Source organism: Chiloscyllium plagiosum, chromosome 31 (genome assembly GCF_004010195.1).
Source record: "Chiloscyllium plagiosum isolate BGI_BamShark_2017 chromosome 31, ASM401019v2, whole genome shotgun sequence".
In the NCBI taxonomy this organism is placed as follows: domain Eukaryota; kingdom Metazoa; phylum Chordata; class Chondrichthyes; order Orectolobiformes; family Hemiscylliidae; genus Chiloscyllium; species Chiloscyllium plagiosum.
In genome coordinates, this window is record NC_057740.1 from 43244780 (window position 1) to 43266604 (window position 21825).

At 42.5% G+C, this 21825-nt stretch overlaps 1 protein-coding gene across 2 annotated transcripts in view; it reads right to left on the reverse strand.

The window, feature by feature from the left end:
• Positions 1–20500, reverse strand: part of kxd1 (KxDL motif containing 1) — a 37390-nt gene extending 16890 nt beyond the window's left edge. For both annotated transcript variants that reach the window (XM_043721546.1, XM_043721545.1), the window contains exons 1-2: positions 20397–20500; positions 6749–6901 (exon numbers count right to left, since the gene is read on the reverse strand). In XM_043721546.1, the coding sequence (XP_043577481.1) occupies positions 6749–6901; positions 20397–20491 (248 nt within the window). In that variant the 5' untranslated portion in view covers positions 20492–20500. The remainder of the gene's footprint in view (positions 1–6748; positions 6902–20396) is intronic.
• Positions 20501–21825: the final 1325 nt, after the last annotated feature.

Here is a 21825-nt window from a genome sequence, read left to right on the forward strand (position 1 = left end):
TTCATCCCCCTTATTCTGACACTTCTTGCATTAAAGTAGATACACTTCAACGTTGCTCTATCAACTTTCTGTCTTTCCTCACAGTGACTCTGTATGTTGTACCTGTCTGTTCACCAGCTGTCCCATCTTCTGAACCATAGCTCCGGTTCCCATTTGCCCGCCAAACTAGTATAAACCATTCTGAAGAGCTCTGCGGAACCTCCTGCCCAGGATATTGGTGCCTTTCCAGTTCAGGAGCAAACCACCCTCCTTGTGCAGGTCCCACCTTCCTCAGAAGGTATCCCAATGATCAACATATCTGAAGCCCTTCCTCCTACATCAGCCCTGCAGCCACATGTTCATCTGCACTCGCTCTCGGTCCTTGCCACACTAGCCTGTGGCACCAGTAGCAATCTAGAGATGACTACTCTGCTCGTCCTGTCTTTTAGCTTCCAACCTTCGCTATATTCATTTTTCACCAATATCAGGCCCAGAGACATCAAGACAATGAGATTGGGCCTCCGGACAGAGGAGTTGAGCACTGACAGTCGGTGAGTAAATGAATTGGGGAAAGTGGGGAACGAGGTCCATCTTTATCTGTCTTCAATTTTTTTCACCCTGTATGAATTGGTTCTTACCCTACTACAGGAAAGAAGCTAGCTGCTGCTAAGTATTTAAGGTAGACAGGCAGGAGGCTGGAGGAACACAGCAAGTCAGGCAGCATCAGAAAGTGGAGAAGTCAATGTTTCAGGTGTAACCCTTCTTCAGGACTGGGGGTGGGTGTTGAGGGGAGCTGCAGATAAAGGGGGTGGTAGGGGCAGAGTGATGAGGTGGGGATAGGTGGAGACAGGTAGAGGGTACAACCTGATTGGTCAATGGGTGGCTGAGAGGAGTGGAAGGGAGGGGGAGGGGCTGGGAAGGGAGTCGGGGGATGGGAAGGGTAGTTATTTGAAATTGGAGACCTCATTGTTGAATCCTCTGGGCTATAGGCTGCCCAGGTGGAAGATGAGATGTTGTTCCTCCAATTTGTGATTTGATTCAATCTGGCAAGGGAGGAGGCCAAGGATGGTCATGTCAGAAAGGGAGTGGGAAGGGGAATTAAAAAGGGCGGTGACTGGGAGGTCCGGTTGGCCTTTGCAGGCCTGCCTGTGATGCTGGGTGAAACGTTCCCTTAGTTTACGTTTGGTCTCCCCGACGTAGAGTGTTTAAGGTTTATTTTATGCCTACCATTCAAAATAGTATAGGAACTGGTGATAAGGTTAACAAAACTAAACAACTGAGTAAATTAATTACATATTAATTAAAACAATTGGAGATGACAGGTCAGGTGACATGTCACAGCTATAGCATGTGGAAGCTCCTGGATGCTGGTGTAAACCTGGGCAAATACATCTGCAATCAGTGTTTGCAACTCAAGAAGCTTCAGTTGCTATGATCTGGAGGCTGAACTAAAGACACGACACCACAATACATCAGTGAGGGGAAAGTTTCCTGGATGCTTTGCGCAAGGAAGCAGTCACACTTCTTGGAATAGACTTTTTTGAATTAGTCAGTGCTCAGGGACAGGAGTATGCAACTGCGAGGAAGGCAGATAGAGTCTCTGGAGGGCAGAAGTGCAAGAGTCTCAGCCTTCGCAATTGCCCAACAGATTTCAGGTCATGTCATGTTTGGGTGAAAGTGTATGCACATGATAGTATAGTTAGAAGAGTTAACACTGTCCTCTGCAGCCAAAAGCAAGAGTGCAGAAGGTTACATTGCACGCGTGATGTCAAAGTTTGGTAATTCAGAGCTTCAAAAAAAAGACAGATGGAGGGGTGGATCCAAATGTCACAGTCCATGTAGGCAGGATGAAGGATGAGGTTCTGAACAGCCAGTAGGAGGACCTCACTACCAGATTACACAGTAGACCCTCAAATGATAATATTGTATGTACCATTACCTGAGTGACATACAAACTGCAATACTGCAAATCAAATTAGAAAGGTGATTGCATGGCTCAAAGACTGGTATGGGAGAATTGGGCTCCATTTCACAGGCCACACTGGTACTGGGAGGATGCCAATTGTCCTGTTGGGATTGTCCACACCTGATCTATACTGGGGCTCATATTGTAGTGAGCCTTGTAACTGCAGAAGCCAAGAGGATTTAAAATAAATCAGTGGCAGATGGAATTTAACTCAGAAAACTGGAGGTGATGTACTTTGGAAGAAGTAACAAGACAAGGGAGTACTCCGTGAATTCAAAGTTTTACCTGCACACCCACTAATATCATTTACTGTATCCGTTGCTCCCAATGCGGTCTCCTCTACATTGGGGAGACTGGACGCCTCCTAGCAGAGCGCTTCAGGGAACATCTCCGGGACACCTGCACCAATCAACCACACCGCCCCATGGCCCAACATTTTAACTTCTCCTCCCACTCTGCCGAGGACATGGAGGTTCTGGGCCTCCTTCAGACACCTGGAGGAAGAATGCCTCATCTTCCGCCTCGGAACACTTCAACCCCAGGGCATCAATGTGGACTTCAACAGTTTCCTCATTTCCCCTTCGCTCACCTCACCCTAGTTCCAAACTTCTAACTCAGCACTGTCCCCATGACTTGTCCGGACTTGTCCTACCTGCCTATCTCCTTTTCCACCTATCCACTCTACCCTCTCCTCCCTGACCTATTACCTTCATCCCCTCCCCCACTCACCTATTGTACTCTATGCTACTTTCTCCCCACCCCCACCCTCCTCTCGCTTATCTCTCCACGCTTCAGGCTCTCTGCCTTTATTCCTGATGAAGGGCTTTTGCCCGAAACGTTGATTTCGCTGCTCCTTGGATGCTGCCTGAACTGCTGTGCTCTTCCAGTACCACTAATCCAGAATCTGGTTTCCAGCATCCGCAGTCATTGTTTTTACCTCAGTGAATGGCAGGACATCCGGAAGCTCAGAGGAACAGAGGGAGCTTGGAGTGCTTGTCCACAGTTCCCCGAAGGCAGCACACAGGTTAACAGGGTTGTAAAAAGTGATATGGGACACTTGTCTCTATCCATCATGGCAAAGTTTATAAAAGCAGGGAGGTTAGTTTGGAGATATACAAAACTCTGGTGAGGCCATGGCTGGCCATGTGCAGTTCTGGTCACTTCACTCTTGGAAGGACGTGATTGCACTGAAGGGGGTGCAAAGGAGATTCACCAGGATATTGCCAGAGGCGGAACATTTTAGTGATGAAGAGAAGCTGGATAAGCTTCTTTACACTGGAGAAGCTGAGGCAGGCAGGGTGGGATCTAATTGAGCTGTATAAGATTATGACAGGATGGATAGGAAGCAACTGTTTCCTTTAGCTGAGGGGTCAATAATGAGGGGGCATAATTTTAAGGTTTAGAGAGGATTTGAGGAAAAGCATTTTTTCACCAAGACAGTGATGAGGAATCTGGAAAGCACTGCCTGGTAGGGTATTGAAGTGGGAAATCTCCCAATCTGTACAAAGGTACATGGCTACAAGGATGAGAATAGATTGGAGACGTTAGGAGTCAATGGCCCAGTGGTATTATTGTTGGACTATTAATCGCGAAATCCAGGAACGTACTAGGGACCTGGGTTCAAATCTCGCCATGGCAGTTGGATTGAGAGTGGGAAAAGGTTTGAAACAATTATTAAATACGTTATAGGAAAAGTCTGAGATAGTCAAACAGAGTCAACATGGTTTTGTGAAATGGAAATCATGGTTAACCAATTTATTGGAGTTCTTAGTGGAAGTAAAATTATGTACTGTAGATGTCCAGAAGGGATTGAATAAGGTACCACATCAATGGTTACTGAGGAAGATAAAGGCTTGTGGTATCGGGGTAGCATCATGGATAGAGGATTGGCTGGACAACAGGAAACAAAGTAGGCAAAAATTGGTCTCCTTCTGGTTGGCAAGATGGAAGAAGTGGTGTGCTACAGGGATCAGTGCCAGGACCTTAACTATTACATAGAACGTTACAGGCCCTTCAGCCCTCAATGTGGCACCAACTTATAAAATTAATCTGATGCCCATCTAACCTATACCATTCCATTATTATTCATATGTATGTCCATTGCCCATTTAAATGCCCTTAATGTCGGTGAGTCTACTACTGTTGCAGGCAGGCCATTCCACGCCTCTACTACTCTGAGTAAAGAGACTACCCAGATATGTGTCCTAAATCTATCAATATAAAGCTAAGTCCCCTCATGTTAGCCTTCACCATCCGAGGAAAAAGGCTCTCCCTATCCACACTATCTAACCCCCTGATTATCTTATATGTCTCAATAAGTCACCTCTCAACCTTCTTCTCTCTGACGAAAACAGCCTCAGTTCCCTCAGCCTTTCCTCGTAAGATCTTCCCTCCATACCAGGCAACAACCTAGCACATCTCTGAACCCTTTCCATAGCTTCCACATCCTTCCTATAATGCGGTGACCAGAACTGTACGCAATACTCCAGAAGTGGCCGAACCAGTGTCTTGTACAGCTGAAGCATGACCTCATGGCTCAGAAACTCAATCCCCCTACCAATAAACTCCAACACACCACATGCCTTCTTAATAACCGTATCAACCTGGGTGACAACTTTCAGGGATTTATGCACCTGGACAGAGATTTCTCTGTTCATCTATACGGCCAAGAATTTTACCATTAGCCCAGTACTCTGCATTCCTGTTACTTCTTCTGAAGTGAACTACCTCACTTTTCTGCATTAAACTCCATTTGCCATTTCTCAGCCCAGCTCTGCATCTGTGTCTCTCTGAAACCTGCAACATTGTTCGGCATTATCCTCAAATCTACTGACCTTAGTGTCATCTGCAAATTTACTAAACCACCCTTCTACATCCAAATCATTTATAAAAATGACAAACAGCAGTGGCCCCAAAACAGATCCTTGCGGCACACCACTGGTAACTGAGCTCCAGGATGAACACTTCCATCAACCACCACCCTGTCTTCTTTCAGCTCGCCAATTTCTGATCCAAACCGCTAAATCACCTTCAATCCCAAAACTCCTTATTTTATGCAATAGCCAACCATGTGGAACCTTATCAAACACCTTACTGAAATCCATATACACCACATCAACCTCTTTACCTTCACCCACCTGTTTTGTCACCTTCGCAATAAGGTTAGAACTCAATAAAATTATTTAGGCATGACCTACCCTTCACAAAACTGTTAATTTATATCAATGACATGAATGAAGAGATAGAAGGCATTGTTGCTAAATTTGAAGACACAAAAATAGGTTTAAAAATTGTGAAGAGCATCTAAGGAGGTTACAAAACAATATAGATAGGTTAGGTGAACGAGCAGAGAGCTGGCAAATGCAATATAACAGAAAAATGCAAAACGGACTATTTTGACACCATGGAGAAAGTGAGAACTGCAGATACTGGAGGTCAGAGTCGAGAGTGTGGTGTTGGAAAAGCACAGCAGGTCAGGCAGCATCCGAGGAGAAGGAGAATCAACATTTTGGGCATAACCCTTCATCAGGAACGAGGCCACTATGTTATCTAAACAGAGAGAGATTGCAGAGCTCTGAAATTCTGAGTGACCCAATTGTTTTGAGTATGAATTGCAAAAGATTAGTTTGTAGGTACAGCAAGAAATCAGAATAATTAATAGAATGTTATTTTTTATTGCAAGAGGAACCGAACACAAAAAAAGGGAGGTGATCCTTCAATTATACTGGGCATGAGTGAGAAGCACCTGGAGTACTGTGTACATTATTGTTCTCCGTAGTTAAGGAAGGATATATGTGCTTTGATACTATGATAAGCCTCAAGATGAAAATTCTGCAACGATTTGATATTTGTATTTGCCTCAAGCACCTGCTCCCTCCAGTGGCACAATACCTTAATACAGGAGCTGAAAGAAATTCCTTAATGGCATGAGAATATTTTGGCAGAGAACAAAGATTTCCTTTATTCCCATTTCAAACAATAAATCAAGACAAAATGAATATTCCTGAAATATGTTAACGAGCTTGGGGTCAGGGTACACATTTCAAATGTTGCAGATGATACAAAACTTGGAACATTGTGAACTGTGTGGAGCGCAGTGTAGAGTTTCAGAAAGATAAACAGGTGAAATGGGCAGAGAAATGTCAAATGCAATTCAATGCAGAGAAGTGTGAAATGAGGAATGGCATGAGGAAAATTCCTATTCAAAGAGCCAGCACAGGCATGACAGTTTAAATGGCCTCCTTTTGTGCTGTAACTATTCTGTGATTCTAGGAAATCTGTTCTTATCCCTAAAGAGCACTTTGTGGTATATTCCTCCAGGGGAGCTACCCACTGATAACTCATCACGTTTCCCTATTGGCAACAACTGCTGTCAGTTTGTCCAACTACAGGGAGATAGGAGAAGTCTTGGCCATGTACTGTCTTCAATGACTGGGATCAGGGTTGCGAACTCCAGCTGACCTGCTCACTCAACTGGGGATAAAAGGTCAGAAGAGGAGGATTTTAGTGAGTTGTTGATAGAAGGAGTTAGAGAGGAAACCACAAAATGCAGTGGAATATGCCCGGAGGCTCTGCCATAGGGGCTGATGCAGAGGATGCATTGAGGAGATCAGAATTGGAAAGACAGGAGAGAGAGTTGCAGGTTGAAGGTAGTGACGACAGAGAAAGCTGTAAACAAGGTTAAGATTTTGAAATGATTGTGATAAGGAACAGTGGCAACAAAGTTGGCAAGGGTGAGGGTCAGTGAGGGTACAGCCATTTCTCTTCCGAAGCATAACATGCGATCATTTGCTAACACTGTACCTTATTCGCCGAAAGATATTGTCAAGATCCTTCTTCATGTCCACAAGTGCCCTGGTATGATGCTGGTATCGTTCTGTCATCTGGTTTAGCCTCACATTCGACAGATTATTGAAGTTCAGTAACATCTCATTTGTCTTCTCAAAACGGTCCAGCCTGAAGGAGGACAAATGTTGATAAGTGTTGGGCCCTGATCTGCGGTAGTGAGATTCTGCTACATTTACTCAGAGGTTCAAATATGGAACAACCAATTGCAATAACTTTCAAACACCTCTCCTGCTGCATTGAAACCTATCTCCTCATACAATGAAATATGAGCACAAATCCAGTGAGAGTCAGTGTGTGTAGAACTTGTACCACAGTGGGAGTCAGTGTGCGTGGGAGCCATTCCCCAGTGAGAGTCAGTGTGTAATGGGGGGGGAAGCTCGTACCCCAGAGAGAGTCAGTGCATGTGTGTGGTGACCCGTACTCCAGTGAGAGGGTGTGAGTGTGTGTTTGGGTGGGTGGGTGGGTGAAGGGGAAAGAAACCCTGTACCCAAGTGAGAGTCAGTGTGTGGCAGGAGAGGGAGAGGGAGAGACCCACAACCCCAGTGAGAGTCAGTGTCTGCGTACCATTCCCCAGAAACAAGTCAGTGTTGGAATGGGACCCTGTTTTAAAAAATTCTCAAGGTCAGGTTCGTAGGAGAGTAGTCTGACACAGAACAAACGACCAAGAGGCGAGTCTGCTAGAATATGGGCATTTTATTCCCCGCAGCGTCGCCACAACGGGTCTGGCTTATACTCACTCTACATGTTACCGGAACTGGGAGCCGTCAGTTCTCGTAGAGCGGTTGCCAACAACCCACGCTCGGCGGTTAAACGTAACCCCGGAGCAGACTCACCGAACTGGAGACTTTTCCAGCTGATATACTCTTTTCCAGATATAAACATTCATGTGAACAGCAGAGCAAGGCTAAAAAACACATTCCATTCTGGTTACATACAGATAAGAAGATTCACACGGGGAGGTGTGTAATAAGATTCACACGGGACTAAGCAACACCTCCATTCCGGTTAGATTCACACATGTATTGGGACATAATTTTTAACCGTTTCACCACAGACCCCTATTCCACTGAGAATCTGTTTGTGTGGGAACAATTGTGGCATTGCGTTTGGAAACCCGTTGCCCAGTAACAAGTCTATGTCTTAATCTTGACCGTAGTAAGGGTCAGTGTGAGTGAAATCCATATCCATTGAGACTCAGTGTGTAAAATTGCTGAGAGTCTATGTGTGGACTCTGTCCCGTGAGAATTACCTGGCTGACAGTAACACTAGACAATTCAGAATTCCAGAGAGAGATCTGGATTGAAAAATCAAAATTTTTTTAAAAACTATTTGGGTAATAGCAGTCAGACACTCAAGATTTTCTTAAGAGTCTGCCAATGTACTTTCAACAAAAAAAATTATTCAACAAAGAGGTAAAAGCATAAACTCTTCTACACTGTGCAAAAACTAGTAATTACACCAATCAGAAGTAAAAATTCAATGCTTTTCTACTCAATAATAATCCTACAGATACTCAAACCTCAGTGAAAGTACACCCTATTTCCACTCTAAAGTTCCTTCTTCAGGGCAACAGCTGATTTTGGTTTCTTATCAATCAAGTTCAGCATTCACTTCTTCAGCTAGTGTCTCTTCAGGAGACTCAAACTATGACCGCAATTCACTTCTTTCTTAACAAGGATTCCTTAATCTCCTCTTTCATAATCTTCTGTTTTTAGGTCTTTCTCTTCAACTCACAAAAATCACACAGGACTTGACTTCTTGCACCCTGGCTATTCTGGAGGTTACTAAGCTAACCACAGTTCTGCACATTCACTCAAAGAAACTGTCTGATGACTGTCTATTTAAAAAGAATGATATTTGTGTCTGTCCTCAACACCCACTCCCGTGCCATAAGACACTTAGTCCAATTTTCTTTCTTTTTACTCTTTGTTTCCTTAAGTGTTATTAAATTATTCACTGTCGGTTTTAACAGCCTCATTTAAATACATATAAATCCATTTCAAGAACACCCTGTCACCACTGCAGACTTGGTAGTCATTACAACTTTCAGGATGTCAAAGGCACTCTGGCATTCTTTTGTCCATTCAAATTTCAGATCTATTTTGAAAAAAACCTTGTCAAAGGAGCAATTAAAGTTTTGAAATTTGGAAAAAATACCTGATAAAATTGCCTTGATCCAATATACCAAGAAGATTCTCTTTTTGTTAAAGGAATGGGAAGATCCAAGTTAACTTTATTTTTGGCTTTTCTTGGTACTATTGTGCCTTGTAACACAATGTGCCCACTTAATGCACTTTCCCTTTGAAAATTCAAATCAGTTTAATTTTCATTCAAATTGATGACCAAATTGGCTTTTTGTAACCAAGCAAACTATTAAAGAGTTGGACTTGTTCTTTGCAAGTTTGTCTAAACACAAACCAAGTTGTCAAATTTACAACTTCTGTTATAATTTAAAATTATAATTTTTCAAGCACCTCTGTGTTAACTAATCTGATTTTGAGGAGGGTTAACTTTTTAATTTTCAATTTCTGATTTATTCTTTTATCATTCTGACATTTTAACTTCACTCCCCAATTCTTTTACCATTGTAAACATACTTCTCTCCATTATACTGCCACTTTAATAAATGACCCACTTCCTATTAGAACATAGAACAGGCCCTTAGGCCCACGATGTTGTGCCGAGATTTAATCCTAATGTAAAATATAGTAACTTAACCTCTGCACCCCTCAACTCACTGCTATGCATCTGCATGTCCAGCAGTCGCTTAAACGTCCCCAATGCCTCTGCTTCCACCACCACCGCTGGCAACGCATTCCATGCATTCACAACTTTCTGCATAAGAACCTACCTCTGATGTCTCCTCTATACTTTTCTCCTAATATCTTAAAACTATGACCCCTCATATCAGTCAATCCTGCCTTGGGGAGAAGTCTCTGGCTGTTGACTCTATCTCTTCCTCACATTATCTTGTACACCTCGATCAGGTCACCTCTCTTCCTCCTTCTCTCCAGAGAGAAAAGTCCGAGCTTATTCAACCTTTCTTCCTAAGGCAAGCTCTCCAGTCCAGGCAGCATCCTGGTAAACCTTCTTTGCACCCTCTCCAAAGCCTCTGTATCTTTCCTATAGTAGGGCAATAGAACTGGACACAATATTCCAAGTGTGGTCTCACCAGGGACTTGTAGAGCTGCAACAAAACCTCTCTATGTTGCGCTGCAGCCTGCAGTAGCCCTCTATACTATCGACGACACCTCCAACCTTTGTGTCATCTGCAAATTTACTAACCCACCCCTCAACCTCCACATCCAGGTCATTTATAAAAACTACAAAGAGCAGAGGCCCAAGAACAGAGCCCTGCGGGACGCCACTCATCACTGACCTCCAGGCAGAATACTTTCCATCTCCAACCAATTCTGAATCCAGATAGCCAAATCTCCCTGTATCCCATACATCCTGACTTTATGAATGAGCTTACCATGGGGAACCTTATCAAATGCCTTGCTGAAGTCCATATACACCACATCCACTGCTCGATCTGTCTTGACACCTCCGCAAAGAACTCAATAAGATTTGTGAGGCATGACCTGTCCCTCACAAAGCCATGCTGACTGCCTTTAATCACACTATGCTTTGCCAAATAATCATAAATCCTATTCCTCAGAATTCTTTCCAAAACTTTGCTGATCACAGACGTGAGACTGACTGGTCTGTAATTGCCAGGGATTTCCCTATTACCCTCCTTGAAAAGAGGAACAACATTTGCCTCCTTCTAATCCTCCAGTATCACTCCCGTGGAGAGTGAAGAAGCAAAGATCCTCGCCAGCGACTTAGCAACCTCCTTTCTCGCTTCCTGGAGCAGCCTGGGATAAATGTGGTCTGGCCCTGGGGACTTATCAATCTTAAAGTTTTCCAAAATTTCCAGCACATCAACTTCATCAATCTTGATCTGGTCAAGCCTGTATCCCAGCTCCTCTAAGTTTTCATTCACAACAAGGTCCCGTTCCTTAGTGAAAACAGAAGCAAAAGACTCATTTAGGGTTCCCCTATCTGCTCAGACTCCGCTCCTCCTGTCTGGAGTGCACATTACATTATTAAATCAAAAAGAGACACAATGATATGAATTATGTCCAGTGAACTTCGCTTCCCACGGTTCCAGATAACTGTACTAGATAACCTTCTCTGCAATGATAAAAGTCTGAGTTTTGGTCTTTTTATCTGTTCTAATTTTCATGGTTTGTTTTACATTCTTCACGTGGTTTTTGGCCAACTCACAGTGGTTAGTTTTTCTCAGAAACTTGACACATAGACTGGGCATGTAGTCTGAGAGTTTTGGTTCATAAATTTTCTTTAATTAATTTAACAGATCTTCTCAACCCACATCTGTATATCAGTTCAAAAAGACTGAATCCTGTGGACTCTTCAGAAGCACCCCTAACTGAAACATGTTATGTCTTTCACTTAAGACACTTCTAACAATAAACTCTAATGGTGCTCTTTAAAGTTTGATGCTATCTTTCTGATGTCCTTAAGATTGTTGATAAAAAGCTGAAGACGTAAAATATTTTATTTGAAAATTATTCATTATTTCTTTTAAGTTTTGCGACATAAAATTGTATCTTAATCCCATGGTATTTAGAACATAGAACATATAACAGTGCAGCATAGTACAGGCCCTTCGGCTTTCGATGTTGTGCCGGCTTAGATCAGGCTAACCTACATACCCTGCGTTGTACTATCTTCCACATGTCTATCCAAGAGTTGCTTAAATGTCCCTAGTGTATCTGTGGACATGGACCCCAAGATCCCTCCATTCCTCCACAGTGCCAAGAATTCTGCCTTTAACCCTGTAATCTGCATTCAAATTCGACCTTCCAAAGTGATCAACTTCACACTTTTTCAGGTTAAACTCCATCTGTCACTTCTCAGACCAGCTTTGCATCCTGTCAATGTCCCGCTGCAACCGACAACAGATATCTACACTATTCACAACTCCACCAACCATTGTGTCAACTTACTAGCGCACACTTGCAATTTCTTTGTGTAATCCATGTCTTGCAAAAAGTTGAACTAACTTCACCACTATGCCTTTTGCCATAATTTCCCCCAAAGGCACTGCTTCAGAAAGTCTCTTAAAAACTTCTATAACTATTAAAAAAAGTAAATCCCATTCCTGCTTTTAGATAAGGGGGTCTTACACATGAAGACCCTACAAAGTGGTTCTTGGAAAGCTGGTAGCAAAATGAAAGGTGTACTTTTAACTGATGGTTAGGTTATTTCCACAGCTCCACTATGTTGTTAAGTTATCCAAGGCAATTGAAATATTACAGTTTTTAACCTACTTTCTCCTAATACCCAAATGACCTGCCAGTGGAACTTCATGAGCCACTTGTAAAGTCTAATTATGGTACTCAGAAGGAACAACCATCTGATGGATGAGTGCATGTTACTCTTTGACTGACATTTTTGAGGTGGTCTCCATTTATTTATTAATTCTTTGTCACAGGTATGGGTTCTGATTCAATTTTTGAGTACGCTGTTTGATACGGTTCATAATTCAGCATCAACATGTTGCATTTATATTGAAGATGATGGACTAAGCATGTCAGGTTCATTCTTATATTCATCCTTTGTCAATTAGGTTTTCAAAAAAAAGTGTCAGATAATTAAATTTCCAAATCAAACGCTTTCACAGAAACGTAGGTGATAGGAGCAGGAGTTCAGCCCCTCTAGCCTGCTCCGCCATTCAATAGGATCATCGATCATCATTGAGCTCAATACCCTAATCCTACTCTCCCCCGAAACTCCATGGTCCCTTTTGACTCAAGGGATAGATCTACCACTTCCTGGGAATCACATTTTGCCCTCAACCACTTTTTGTGGTAGTGAATTTCACCCATCCCTGGATTAAGAACGTTCTCCTCTTTTCAGTCTGATAAAAGTTTACCCTTTATTCTTAAACTGAGACCCCTGGTTCTGGATTCCCCCTACCATCAGGAACATCTTCCCAGCATCTAACCTGTCTAGACCAGTTGGAATTTTATTAGGTTTTGATGAGATCCCCCCCCTCCACGTCCCCCAACTTATTCTTCTAACATCCAGTGAATACAATCCTAACTGAATCAATTGCTCATTTATCAGTCCTGCCATCCCCTGGAATCAATTTGGTAAACTTTCACTGCACTCCCTTTATCACAAAAACATCAATCTCAGAAAAAAAGACCAAAACTGCACACAAGACTCCACACGTGGCCTCACCAATGCCCTGTATAAGTGCAACAAGAAATCTTTGTTTGTGTCCTCGAATCCTCTCGCTATGGAGGCCAATGTACAGTTTTGTACAACAACTCTTGTACAAGTACACCCAGGTCTCAGTGAACACTCTTTCTCAATTTACAGCCAAACATTACATTTACCCCTTACCTAACACTACGGACAATTTAGCATGGCCAATTCACCTGACCTGCACATCTTTGGACTGTGGGAGGAAACCGGAGCACCCGGAGGAAACCCACGCAGACACGGGGAGAACGTGCAAACTCCACACAGTCAGTCGCCTGAGGCGGGTATTGAACCCGGGTCTCTGGCGCTGTGAGGCAGCAGTGCTAACCACTGTGCCACCGTGCCACCCACGGCGTGTCATTCTGCTCACAGCTCTCCCCATCATCCAGCTTTGTGTCATCTGCAAATTTTGTGACATCACACTTAGTTCCCTCATCTAAATCATTAAATTATATTGTGAACAGCTGGGGTCCTAATATCAATCCCTACTATACTCCACATCACTGCCTGCCATTCAGGGAAAAAAACATTTAAATCCTACTCTGTTTCTGGTCTGTTAACTAATTCTCTATTCATTTCAATACACTATCCCTAATTCCATGTGCTTTAATATTACAAATTAATCTCTTATGAGAGAGCAAATGATTCCTGTTCCTGTTTAATTCTATGAGTTTGTAATATAGTTACAGCACAATCAGGAAACAATCCAAGACATTATTCCTGTAACTTCTCATTTTCTTTTACTTCTGCTGCTTATTCCAATATTCTCAGCAAAGTCAATATATTTGAATCCACCAAATCATTCCCCAAAGTAAAATTATTTCTTTATTAGGAATTTTTTGTTATCCCTACAACAAATGTTGCTGTTAGGGTGGCACAGACAGTCACCTGAGGTTAGCACTGCTGCCTCACAGCACCAGGGTCCCAGGTTCGATTCCAGCCTCAGGTGACTGTCTAGGTGGGGTTTGTACATTCTCCCCGTGACTGTGTGTGTTTCCTCCAGGTTCTCCATTTTCCTCCCACAGTCCAAAAATATGCAGGTCAGGTGAATTGGCCATGCTAAATTGCCCTTGGTGTTAGGTGCATTAGTCAGAGGGAAATGGGTCTGGGTGGGTTACTCTTCAGAGGATCGGTGTGAACTTGTTGGGCCGAAGGGCCTGTTTCCACACTGTAGGGAATCTAATCCAAGTACAAAAGGCATGGTAGCTACAATTTTTATTTGACTCAAAAGATAGATTGGAATGTATGTTGTGAAGAAGAAGCAAAGAGCTTGCAGAAAGACAATCAGGTTGAGTGAGTGGTCAACAATCTGGCAGATAGACCATAATATGGACTTACGTGAAGTTAAAATAAATCACACAACACCAGGTTATAGACCAACAGGTTTAATTGGAGGCACTAGCTTTTGGAGCGACGCTCCTTCATCAGGTGATTGTGGAGGACACAGAATTTATAGCAAAAGTTACAGTGTGATGTAACTGAAATTATACATTGAAAAATACCTTGATTGTCTGTTGAGTTCTTTCATCTGTTCGAATACCATGGTAGCTTCACTTCTTTCATGTGTAAATCACAAAACCTTTTTTTACCTGCCATGTACATGGTGGGAGGTGTCCCCATGTGTATGGTGGTATCCATGTCCACACTCTGACACGTCCTGCAGCACCTACCGTGACAGGGTTGTATGGGGTTGTCCTGAGAGCCGGGCAGCTTGCTACGAACAATGATTTGTTTGAGGTTTGACGGTTGTTTAAAGACAAGTAGTGGAGATGTGGGGAAGGTCTTGGTGAGGTGCTCAGCCTCATTGATAAGGTGCCGCGAAGAACATGGTGTAGTTCTTCAGCTCCTGGGAAGTACTGAACAACGAGGGGTACCCTGTCGGTTGCAGCACGTGTCTGTCTCCTGAGGAGGTCATTACGGTTCCTTGCCGAGGCACGTCGGAACTGGCAGTCGATGAGTTGAGCAGCGTACCCAGTTCTTGTGAGGGCATCCCTGAGCACTTCCAGGTGCCCGTCACATTCCTCCTCATCTGAGCAGATCCGGTGTACATGTAGGGCTTGTCCATAGGGGATGGCTGTTTTAATATGTTTTGGGTGAAAGCTGGAGAAGTGTAGCATTGTGAGTTGTCTGTGGGTTTATGGTAGAGTGTGGTGCTGAGGTATCCATCCTTGATGGAGATGCATGTGTCCAAGAATGAGACAGATAGTAGAGAGTAGTCCATGGTGGGTTTGATGGTGGGATGAAACTTGTTGATATCACTGTGTAGTTTTATCAGTGACTCCGCGCCATGGGTCCAGAAGTCTTGTTCGAACCTGTGCATGAAGATGTTGGCATATTGGGGAGCAAATTTAGTTCCCATGGCTATTCCATGTGTCTGGATGAAGAACTGGTTGTCAAAGGTGAAGACATTGTGATCGAGGATAAAGTGGATGAGTTGTAGGATGGTGTTTGGAGATTGGCAGTTGCTGGTGTTGAGTACTGAGGCTTTTGCCGCGATGCAGTCATTGTGGGGGATGCTGGTGTAAATTGCTGAAACATCTATTGTGACAAGGAATGTTCCTATCATGGTATTCGAACAGATAAAAGAACTCAACAAACGATCAAAGTATTTTTCAATGTATAATTTCAGTTACATCACACTGTAAACTTTTGCTATAAATTCTGTGCCTTACAATTGTGTCCTCCACAACCACCTGATGAGGGAGCGGCGCTCCGAAAGCTAGTGCTTTCAATTAAACCTGTAGGACTATAACCTGGTGTTGAGTGATTTTTAATTTTGTACACCCCAGCACAACACCGGCATCTCCAAACCATTACGTGAAGTTGTTCACTTTGGCAAGAAGAAATTAAAAAAACAGTATTGTTTTAATGCAGAATGACAGTGGAAATCTGAGGTGCCGAGGGATTTAGATATTCTTGTTCATGAATCACAAAAAGTTAGTAGACACGTAAAGTATGTAATCAAGAATGCTAATGGGAATGCTTACCTTTACTGAGAGAAATTAAAACTAAAAGGATGTTTCTCAGTTATGCAGGTTATTGATGAGGCAATGTCTTGAATACCATATACATTTTAGGTCTCCTTATTTAAGGAAGGATGTAAAGTAGATTAGAGGATATTTGCTAGATTGATACCTGGAATAAGTGGCTCGTCTTAGGAGAAAGATTGGACAGATTGAGCTTATTTCCACTGCAGAAAAATGAAGAGTGACTCGACTGAAGTTTAAAAGTGAGGTCCTGAAGTGTTTTGGCAAGATACATATGGAGAGGATGTTTGCTCTTGTGGGTAAAAAAGAAATTAGGGGTTGCCCTTACAGAACAGTGGTAAGGAGAATTTCTTTTTCTCTCAGAGAGTTGTATAACTTTAGAATGTCTGCCTCAGAAAGCAGTGAAGAGAGCACTGCTGAATATTTTTAAGACAGAGGCAGATAGACTCTCCTTACGCAGGAGAATCGAGGGCTGAAGAAGGCAGATGAGAAGTGGAATTCAAAACACAAACAGATCAGCAATAATATTATTGATTGGGGAGCAGTTTCAAAGGGTCAAACTTTGGGATCTACTTTTGTTTTTATTTCCCAAGTTCATAATTGCTACTTCTTGGATCTTTGATACTTGATGCACATCAATGGAGGCCTTAAGGGTTACTGGAATACGTTTTATGAACTTTTCTGCAGTCACGATTTTCCACCAATTCCCAAATTTTAATTTCAATGATCAAAACTACAAATCCTACAGAATTTGTTTTCTTGAAAATTCTACAAATGTCTGCTTAGGTTTATTTCTTGGAGTTTAAATTTAATTCATACGCATGGAGTATTACTTTGTTAACAGCTTCATAGTTTGCAGATTGTTCTTCGGATAAACCAGTATATGTAACACATAGCTTACCTATTAGGGTACTCTGGAACATTATGGGACAAAGATTTCTTGACCACTTCAATTTCGCAGCAATCTTTACAAATAATGTGAATTATATTTAACTCCATCCTCTGTATATTTATGTACTGAATATAGATTTCAAGTAAAAATCAAATCCCCCAATGAGATGGGAACTAAATTACTACTTTTTTCTTCCTTTACTCTAAACTTCTCACCAACCAAGTAACATAGTCTGAGTTCCCTACTTGGAGTTTAGGCTTTTTAAAATTCCTGTGTGATGGAATACTCCCCACTTGCCTGGCTGGGTGCAGTTCCAACAACACTCAAGAAGCTTGACACCATTCAGGACAAAGCAGCCCACCTGAAGTGCAACACATCCACAAACATCCACCCTCTCCACCACCCAAGCTCAGTAGCAGCAGTATTACCTAGAAGATGCACTGCAGAACTCACCAAAGATTCTTGGAGAGCACCTTCTAAAACCAAGACCACTCCCATCTGGAAGGATAAGCACAGCAGATACATGGGAATACCACCCCCTGCAAGTTTCCATCTAAGCTACTCACCATCCCGACTTGGAAATATATCAATGTTTCTTCACTGTTGCTGTGTCAAAATCCAGGAACTCCCTCCCTAACAGTATTATGCGGCACATGGGCTGAGCAGTTCAAGAAGGCAGCTCACCTCCACCTTCTCAAGGGCAACTAGGGATGATCAGCCAGCAATGCCTACGTTCCACAAGAAAATAAATATTTTCTTTTCTTTCTCCTCTATTGCCAACCAAAACTTTCTTAATTTTCTCTTTTTCATTGCTATATTTTCTTTACTTTCTCTTGCCATTGCTCTTTTCTTTTCAGTCTCTACTCAACTATTTTTGTTTAATTCACTTTATCCTTTTAAAGTTTTTATCATTTCACCTGAAACTTAGCCAGCAATAGTGATGACACATGAATTTCCAGCTTCCTTATTTACAACTCCAAATGCTGGACAATTACTTGACGCATCACATCCGTACAGAGTCGTAGAGTATGGAAACAGACCTTTCGGTCCAACCTGTCCATATCCCAATCTTATCTGCCAAATTCTCAGTTTAACATTTGCTAATGATTTCAAATAAATTGCTATATTTTCTGCTATGCTACATTTTGAAATTCTAATCTGTGCAACATACTTCACAACAAATCTCCCACTTTTGGTTTCAATATCCCTACGTACTTGTTTTAAAGATTCACAGATCCCCCTTAAAATCAAAAACTTCTGTCGGGGATAAACCCCCAACTGGGTTTTGATCCTAGTTAATGTTAATACTAATCAAGCCAGATTCCAGTGTAAAAGCTGTCTCGTCTATCGTAAGTTTTTTTTGCAATTTGGTGACTTGTGTTGGTCTGTCATTGAATTTACTATTTCTAATATTTCTATTCATAAGAGACTACCAACACACTTTTAACAAAAGAACCAAGTTTATTTTCATAGAAGAGAAAAAAAAATTGTTTAACACCAAACAAGAATGATTTGAAATAGTCTTATTACAAATACCAGAAAGAAAGATACAACCCATTTCCTGTCAACAACATTATAGATATTTAAACTTCAGTGAAGTGCCATCTTGTCTCCACTTTTAAAATTTCCTTTTTTAGTTGGCACTGTTTCCTTTCTGGCAAATGCCACATTCACTTGATGTCATCTTCTTCAGTCAATACCTCTTCAAGAAACTCAAACAAATTGCAAACACAACTCACCTAAACTTGACACAGATTCCTCACATTCCAATTCAAAAGGCTGCTGTTTCAGGAATTTTCTTTTATTAACATTAAACAACTCAGCACTTATTTTCTCTTGGCCTGCTCCGAAGGCTTCTAAGCTAACACTATCTTTTTTTTTGTCAGTACAGCAAACTCCCTGAAAAAAGTTTCTGGATGGTTCCTTCTTTTGAAAAGTGATTTTTCTTTCTCTCAGGCAGAGGCATTGGACACCCCTTATTGCCAGACAAGAGACCAATTTGTTCTCTCTCATCTGTATTTTGTTCTCAAAGCACTGAACCATTCATGTAAAGGCTTTTAATAGCCTCATATAAATGCATGTAAATATCCTGGGGTTTATCATTGCAATGACTCACCAAATCTCCTTCAGGGCAGCAGAGACATGGGAATACCACTGCCTGCAAGTTCCCCTCCAAACCATTCACTATCCTGACTTGGAAACATATCACTGTACCTTCACAGTCACTGGGTCAAAAAACCTGGAATTCCCTTCCTAAGGGCATTGTGGGTCAACCCACAGCACATGCACTGCTGCAGTTCAAGAAGGCAGCTCACTCCCACCTTCTCATGCAGAGTGGGCGATAAATACTGCCCAAACTTATCACACCCACATTCCTTGAACAAATAAAAAAAGTTAGATTTTGTTGCCTTGCTCTTTGAAACTGGCTATCTTTGCTTTCTCATTGCCTCAGGCCTGTTATTGCTTTAAGCCCTTTGCAGACTCTCACTGGGCCTTCTCTAAGCTTTTCATTTATTTATTTATACATTTCCAAACTTCAGCTGTAATTTGCTGAAGTTTACTTTCATCAGATCAACAAAGCATGTCAGTGATAAATCACAGTAAAAGACTGGCAAAAAGCTAAATGTTTTCAGTGCAACAGAAATCTTTAATCAATAACAAACAAACAGTGTAATAGATGATGGAGCATTGTTGGCATTGCTACCTCTGTCCACTTGGTAACTCATTGACTAGTAAAAGTTAATTAGATTGAGTAACTAGTTAATGTTGGATGAAGGTTAAACACTCTTCACTGTTCCCAGGGCCCAGCAAGCAACTGAGAAATTGACTTCATGAAGCCTTCAAAGCTAATGTTTTCTCATTCAGTCTGCAGCAACTGTCTGTGTGGAGTTTGCACATTCTCCCAGTGTCTGCGTGAGTTTCCTCCGGGTGCTCTGGTTTCCTCCCACAATCCAAAGATGCGCAGGTCAGGTGAATTGGCCATGCGAAATTGCCCGTAGTGTTAGGTGCATTAGTCAGAGGTAAATATAGGGTAGGTAAATGGGATTGGGTGGGTTACTCTTTGGAAGGTCAGTGTGGACTTGTTGGGTCAAAGGGCCTGTTTCCACAGTGTAGGGAATCTAATCTAATCTAAACTACTTCCAGATATGACATTGCTGCTCTCAAACTCAAAAATGCACCTATATCCACATTTCTTAACCCACACAACGTAAAATCATACATCAAACCTTAAGCTATACATAGTTCTGTCCAACTGACAACCCAAGTTTCCAAATAGAGAAGTGTAATATCTCTCATGACCATTCTTCACATAAGAGTCAGGTTATCTGGAACCCAAACCCCACTGATAGTCAGCATCGCACGACTGCATTGAAAGTAAATGTTCTCAAAAGTATATAGTGAAGGACACCTGTGAAGCCAAGGCCTGCATCAACCTGGTACTTACATGTGTCTTTGTGCCTGTACAATAGCATTAACATCCTCACGGTTCACCATACTCAACATCCTGCTGCAGAACACAGCGGAGGCAGAGGCCTCCATTCTGTGTGAGCCTGAAAAACACACATTTTATTACATAGAATGGATCACTCAATGCTGGAGTACATACCAACCCTGGCATTATTCTGTTACAGTGACAGATCTGTCCACATGAGTACTGTGATCCAGTGCTAGACTGCGATGGACCCGCCCCACCAATACTATAGCCATTTGCTAGATAGTGCTAAACCCGACCCCACCAGAACTGTAGCCCCAAGTTACACTGCAACAGATTTGTCCCACCAGTGCTACAATCCAGTGTTGCACAGTGCCAGATCTGTGCCCACTAGTATTGTATCCCACTTTTATACAGTGATGTACCTGTTCCCAACAGTACCACAGCCATAGGCTATAATGCGACAGATCTGTCCCCAACAGTACTATAACCCAGGAGAAAATTAGGACTGCAGATGCTAGAGATCAGAGTTGAGAATATGGTGCTGGAAAAGCACAGCAGGTCAGGCAGCATCCGAGGGGCAGGAGAATCGACTTCTCGGGCAGAAGACTATTCCTGATAAAGCGCTTATGCCCAAAACATTGATTCTCCTGCTCCTCGGATGCTGCCTGACATGCTGTGGTTTTCAGGCACCACACTCAGCACTATAAGCCAGTGTGGCATACTGACAGATCTGTCTCCACCAGTACTATACCAGTGTTATATACTAACAATACTGTACCCCAGTGTCACACATTGACAGACCAGTCCCAACTGGCTCTGTACCCCAGGGTTATAAAGAGACAGTCCTTCTCCACCTGTACTGTACCCCAGTGTAGTACAGAGACAGACCTGTCCCCACCAGTACTGAACACCAGTGTTATCAATGTGTAGATGCTCCGACTAGAGGAGCAAATATAGACCTTCTTTTGTGCAATAAGGCAGGGCAGGTGACGGAAGTAAAAGTGTGGGAATACTATGGGTCTAGTGATCATAACTCTATTAGTTTCAAAATAGTTATAGAGTCATAGAGATGTACAGCACGGAAACAGAACCTTCGGTCCAACCTTTCCATGCCGACCAGATATCCCAACCCAATCTAGTCCCACTTGCCAGCACCCGGCCCATATCCCTCCAAACCCTTCCTATTCATATACCCATCCAAATTCCTCTTAAATGATGCAATTGTACCAGCCTCCACCACATCCTCTGGCAGCTCATTCCATACACGTACCACCCTCTGCGTGAAAAAGTTGCCCCTTAGGTCACTTTTATAGCTTTCCCCTCTCATCCTAAACCTATGCCCTCTAGTTCTGGACTCCACGACCCCAGGGAAAAGACTTTGCCTATTTATCCTATCCATGCCCCTCAATTTTGTAAACCTCTATAAGGTCACCCCTCA